The sequence below is a fragment of the Dysidea avara genome, chromosome 4, assembly GCF_963678975.1.
Source record: "Dysidea avara chromosome 4, odDysAvar1.4, whole genome shotgun sequence".
NCBI lineage: Eukaryota > Metazoa > Porifera > Demospongiae > Dictyoceratida > Dysideidae > Dysidea > Dysidea avara.
Window position 1 is genome coordinate 40,057,263 of NC_089275.1, and position 6,490 is coordinate 40,063,752.

At 38.8% G+C, this 6,490-nt stretch overlaps 1 protein-coding gene across 1 annotated transcript; it reads right to left on the bottom strand.

Moving 5' to 3' along the window:
• Positions 1 to 1,272: 1,272 nt before the first annotated feature.
• On the bottom strand, positions 1,273 to 6,288 carry LOC136252118 (uncharacterized). The gene is made up of 10 exons (XM_066044495.1): positions 5,928 to 6,288; positions 5,512 to 5,710; positions 5,213 to 5,405; positions 4,709 to 5,010; positions 4,433 to 4,541; positions 4,079 to 4,323; positions 3,812 to 3,904; positions 2,785 to 3,705; positions 2,486 to 2,659; positions 1,273 to 2,239 (listed from the first exon to the last, which is right to left on the bottom strand). The coding sequence occupies exons 1-10, from the start codon at positions 6,273 to 6,275 to the stop codon at positions 1,419 to 1,421; spliced, it is 3,405 nt and encodes a 1,134-aa protein (XP_065900567.1). The 5' UTR covers positions 6,276 to 6,288; the 3' UTR covers positions 1,273 to 1,418.
• Between the last annotated feature and the right edge of the window lie 202 nt (positions 6,289 to 6,490).

The window sequence follows — 6,490 nt, forward strand, 5'->3', positions numbered from 1 at the left end:
CTATTGTAGATTTTTTTTGTAGGTGCTCTTACAGATGAAGAATTTCCTGTCTCCTTGAATATGACTCTTTATTAGGTGCAGCTTACTATCTATTGACCGATCTATTAGTTATACTCAGCCACGTAACAAATTGGCTATACACTCCCAGCTGTCAGTTAATTTGCAACAAACCCTTTGCTTGTTAGCTGGTATCCAATCATGGCTGTGGGCTTGGAGGAGCATAGTTTTGTTCCACACAACCACACACAAGGCTCCCTTGTGTTTACATTATGAGTGGTTTGACTGGTTTCCCACTCGTTTGTCTATATACGTATACCTTACTGCCATCCCTTCCAACTCCTCCAGCTTTGCTAATGCAAAGTGCTGAGAGTTTTATATTAACTGGTTGAAATGCTCTATTTGCGAGCAACTTTATACAACCAACAAGGTTACTGTACTATCATGGGGAGTAGGAACTTTAACCTCTCTGATCTCTTGATTAGAGATTCTTTATCAGCATACTATACAGACTTCATGATAACCTAATTTTTTCTCTCAATAATTTACTTCTGCACAACAACTTGAATAGTGAATGTACTAGTTTAACTAGTTCTGTACCCATAGTAAAATCTTATACACTGGCATGGGAAACTGCTTGGTATGTACTAGATCACATTCTCAGTGCTTTATTAATGCATTTTTTTTAAAACTAGCGTGGTCTTCTTTGCAAATATTAGTATACAGAAGGGAGGTTTCCTGTGGTTACAGAAACTCTGTTTGATATTTGCACATAGCTTGGCTTGCAGCACAAGGAGCACCAAAATATCTTTGAATGTTTGCAAATGTGCATAAATGCTAATGCAATGGAGAATAATTATAGCTGCTTTAATAAACAGATGAATGTTATATTTTTGGAAATGATAAAATCAGGGTTTTTCATTGAGAAAGGAATAATTCTGCACTATAGAAATTATTGTGTGGCCCATATAGTATGACCTTGTATCGCTATCTACGTGTTCTGTAGTCTTATATAGGCATGCATGAGAATAGATAGACTTCCTGTATTTACATGTATAACATGCACTTGGATGTACAAGACACTGGTTATTTCATGTATGTATATATGTACGTGTGTATGCACATGATCAGAAGTTCTAAAGCACTATGCATACATTTTGGTGACTCCATATTAATGATAACAATCCACACTTACATATTAGCAAAGAAGTGAATGTAGGAATAAGGTTTTTGATTGCTACATAAATGAACTACACCCATCCCCATGATCACATATTTATTATTATAATATATTAATAGAGATAAAATTAATAGTATGTGTATAGTCAGATATACATAATTATAATAAATAAATATACTTACATTAAAAATATATGTAATTCCAATCCAAAATAGCCAGACAGATTTGATTCGTATAAAACTTAGTCAGTACACCAGAAGACAGAAATAAATTGAGGAGTGAGACTTCCTGTGTTAGGGATGATGACAGAGATGTGGCAACCATCTTTGGCATATTGCTGCTCTCTGTTAAACAACTGTAAGGCATCAAGATTGTATTCCACTCTGTAATCACAGTTACCAAATCTCTGAGTAGTAAACACAACTGAGTATATGACTTGGTCTCCATCCATACGAGCATTTCCATCAGCAAGGAAGAACCCGCGTTCCTTGTTTCTTTCTATCAACTGAACTAAGCCACTTATATCAATGCCATCACGAAGAGAGACAGCATAGCCTGGACTCCTGAAGATGGCATTGACAGAGAGATCTCCACCAGAAGAATAAATGTTACGACGAAGGACCTGCATGTCCTGGTCCTGCAGAACGAGTAATCTTTGTTGATATTCATTATAAGGCACATTGATCATAAGGTCAGTCTTTTCTGTTCTCCGTTGTCGTCTTGTAACAGGCTCAAACACAGCCACACAACGGAATCTATCTCTGTCATCATTATAGCAAACAAAGTTGTGTATTCTGTGTGTCTTCCTTAACTCATTGGCTCTTCTGTTTAGGTTTCTTGTACTAAGCCCATGTTCAATTTCATATTGTGAAACATCTGGGACACTGCAGAAGATCATTGAGAACAAAGTGTCTCGACTATCATGGTAGGTGTTCATGTGGCAAGGAACTCTGTTTCTTTTTCTGCCTTCTTCTATGAACTCTTCAAGTTCTCCAAGGTAGAAACGTTCAAAGAAAAATGGAGTGCTGGATGGCAATTGATCTCCTTTACATTTAGGTTGTGCTGTGTAGAGATATCGGACATGATATAAAATATTGCCTCAAAGAATTTATGACTTGGTATGTTAGAACAGTATATCGATAATTCTTTACTATTCCTAATATACTTGAATGATGTTATGCCAGGAAATTTTTTTTTCATTTCTTAGCACCTGTTACTATAGTAACAGAGTGATAAGTTGTTTAATATTTTCCAGACTACTGTATACAACCTGACTATGATGTGTTTTACAGTAAAGTGTACACTTACCATCACACTGATCTGTCTCAATACATTGACCATTTCTCAATACTTGTCCTTCAGGACAGACGCAAGTTGGTGTACAATCAGTTGAGCAAGATGGTGGTGACTGGTAGTTGTCACAAGTTGATTGGCAGAGAGTGCCACACTCCTTGTACACCCGACCTCCAACACAGTCATCAGCTGTAAATAAAGCAAACCATTGAGTTAATGGACACTATATCTGTCCTTGTGTGTGTGTGCATGCATGGGTGAGTACTTCATTTTACTAGAATAGTAAACCATGTACATAATTTTAGTTGACTTACAGCATCCAGTTTCATCTCTCCAAGTGCTCACATCAACTCCAGCTTTGGCACATGCTCTGGCATAGTTAGCCATCACATTACAAGAACAAGTGTCTCTGTTACGTGTCCTAACACATGTACAATAATCAGATTCACAGTTTTCAATGTAGACTTTAGGATCAACAGCAGAATGACAAGAATCAAAGGGAGCATTGTTCAACATGGCACATTCTCTTTGTGCTCTATTCATATTTCTTTCACTGCAAGTGTTGTTCAGCCTTCTATCCCTGCAACCTCCTGAACTGTCTTCAGTCAGCCAAGATCTAGCAAACCTTCTAACACCAGAGCTTGTGGTTCCATCTCTCATACGATAATCATCAGAATCATCTCCATTGTAAAAACCACACAAGCCACACAACTGTCTTCTTAAACTGTTACTAGCTGAAACTTGGACACTACCAGCATCATCCCAAAAGATGTCTAAGTCTCTGTCTTCAAAGGTAACATGTGGATAACTACCAATCCATTCTATTTTAACTTCTCCAATAGACATTGTGCTACCATCAACTGCTGCAAAGTTCCTGCCATTAATTGTTACCTGATTGTCACCTCCCCTCAACACTATGACAAGGTTTTGACTTGGAACTGTTACAGTGACCCTGTCAATCAATACACTGTTTGAGTCAAGAGCTCTTTGGGTGACAGTTATAGTGAAGTCATCATTGTCACATGGCTTTGCCAGTACATAATCACAACTTCCAAGGTAAGTGTACTGACTACCATCAAAAGTTCTGTAGTGACCATAGGAATAAGCTTGGCAGTAATCAGTGTAACAATCTCTTGGTTGACATTTCCATGTGCCCCGTTTGCATACGCAGCTTGATGAACAGTTCTGAGATATTCTTCTGTTGTGTTCATAGAAAATACCATCAAAATAGCAACCTAGAGGGAAAATAAATTGTACATTGCATGGATATCAGTATAGTGTAATTATTTGCTTATGTACTATGCATACATACAGTCAGTATATTAACAAAGCTTTACTGACCTGGTATAGGTGCAGGTGTTGTTGGAGGTGGTGTTGTCGGTGGTGCAGTAGTGCCTGGTGGTCTGGTAGTAGGAGATGGATCATTTTCCGTAGCTAAAAATGTGTTGAGAAACATTGTAGAGTAAATGAAAATAGTTGATTCACCAAAGTTTGGACATAAAAGAACCTGTGCCTTAATATATTCCCTGCGGGAGCTCTACACAGTATATAGCCACTTTAGGTATTCCCATATTGCAAGTGTTCGTGAATGTAACACATCTAGCTTACCACATTGTCTGGCTTTTCCAGTATAGACAAGTCTGTTAGTAGTTTCTGCTTGTATTATTGTTGGTAGAAAACCCCCTCGATAAGTTCTCATGTTGATAGCTCCTTGTGTAGCCTCATCTTGTAATTGTCGTTTGATCTGTGCTGGAGTGTAATTTGGAAATCTCTGTAGTAAGAGAGCAACAGCTCCAGCAACAGTGGGACAAGCCATGGAAGTACCACTCATTGACACACGATCCCTATCACTCCTAAGTTCAATAAAATAAACAAACATTATACGTATGGTTAAAGCACCCTAATGCATGCAAATATGTCACTTAACTATGTGTACCATTCATAATAAATTATACCACTTACGTGTAAGAGGCACTTCTTATCCACTGTCCTGGAGCAAGTATATCTACACAACGTCCATAGTTACTGCCAGGAGAATTAGATCGTGAATTGAACCAATACAACTGGTGTCCTAGGACAGGTGAAAATATTGATTAGTACACATGTAACAAAAGTTTTAAAAATATGTTTGCAAATGTGTAGCAACATTAATATACGTACATGTACACATCTATAGCTCAGACAACAAAATTTATGTTTATGCATTCATAAACAGCCCTACAAGTCAGACATGCTTACCAGGTGTTCTGGAGTCTGGATCTTCAGCTTCTTGTATTGCTCCCACATTAATAACATCTGGTGAATTTGATGGTGAAAATCCACAAGAGTCCTGACGGAAGTTTCCAGCAGCAGTCACAACTACTATGTTGTTAGCAACAGCCTCTCTTATGGCATCATTAACAGCTGGAGTGATTGGTCCAATAAGAGACATTGAAATTACTGATCTTCTTCCAGTGCTTCTGGCACGACTGATGACATGATTGATTCCATTAATAACATAAGAAAAGAATCCTGCCAATTGACTGTTCAGAACTTTGATACTGTAAGGTAAAGAATTCAAAATTGAGTTCATAATGTTAGAGATAAAAAATGTAAGAACTATAGATACATCACACCTCCATGGTCCTTATTGGTGTACTCATATTTAAGACAGTAAAGACCCCTCTCTAATAAGGACACTTTTCCCAATACATTTGCACTATGCAACAAGCACACATCACTATCTGATGATAATACACACACCTGTACACTCTAGCTCCCCATGCTACTCCAGTTAACCTTCCAGCAGCCAATCCTGCACAGTGAGTACCATGACCATGATCATCATTTCCTTGACCACCAAACTCATCATATCCACCAAATGATGCACGTCCTCCAAACACTTGATGACTGTATCTTATACCAGAGTCGAGAATGTACACATCTACTCCATTTCCTGTTAAACAGTGCAAATGTACTCTTAATCACATTAATAGTAGTTACATGTATAATATTTTGCCTGTACTAGGCATGACTGTACAGTGAAGTATGCATTAAGCTACCTTGAACTGGAGGACAGTAATCACCATCAAGAGGTAGAAATCGCTCATCAAGGCGGTCGATGTTCCAGCAAATTTCATCAGGCTCAAATGATCGTCGACTTCTGCCATTGTCTGTTTCTGTTTCATTGTCTGGTTTCAGTATATCAACACACATTGGCTTGTCTTCTTCTACTCGTTCAACATTTGGGTCATTCATGATCTGTAGTATTAATGGATACACATGCATAAATGCTATATAGCTGTGCTGTGAGAATGCAGTTTAGCTACGTATAAAAGTATGATTGTGTGGCGGGGCATTGCTCGGTTGTCAAGCGAATAGTGTGTTTATTGACCTCTAGTTATCACTGCCTAATAAAGCACAGAGTTTCCGTAAAAATCCTATCCTGCTATACAGTTGATTAGCTAACATTGCTTACCTTTTCTGCTCCTTCATTGGTAGTGTTGACAACGGATATTCCGTTAGTGGTGTTGTAACCATCGCCATCTGCAGTACCCTGCACGCCACCTTGTCCATTTACATTATTAAACGTTCTTCCGAACATCCGGCTACTCCCCTTGCGTGCAACAACCAGAAATCGTCTAGGGAGATTAGACTGTATCATGAGTTCTTGCTGGGCTTGCAGATCAGCAAGGCAACCACTCTCGGCAGGGTTGGTTTCTGGCTCAGGAGCCTGTGTTGCTGGCCTTCTGGTCGGTCGGGTACGTTGCGCATACCCTGTAGCTAGTAGCAAGCAAGCTATAATCGTCAACTTAGTCAACCACATGTTGAGAATCTGTAGTAGCTGTAGAGATGATGAGAATGGTAGAAGATGGGGCTTTTATACATGTTCCCGTAGATACTAGTTTGCGGTTTGTGGTTTATTTATGTCATCGTTACAGTGGGTCATCATATCCTGGCTACCACTCAGTCCGTTCCGTTTGATCTAGAGCAGTTGGGTGGCTGCATTAAATCATTAATTTTGTAAAGTACAGCACCACA

Coding starts and splice junctions, on each gene's coding strand:
- LOC136252118 (XM_066044495.1), bottom strand. CDS start 6,275: ATGTGGTTGACTAAGTTGACGATTATAGCTTGCTTGCTACTAGCTACA. Junction 3,905..4,078: donor TGGAAAAGCCAGACAATGTG/GTAAGCTAGATG, acceptor ACACATTTTTAG/CTACGGAAAATGATCCATCT. Junction 3,706..3,811: donor AACACCTGCACCTATACCAG/GTCAGTAAAGCT, acceptor TTTTCCCTCTAG/GTTGCTATTTTGATGGTATT.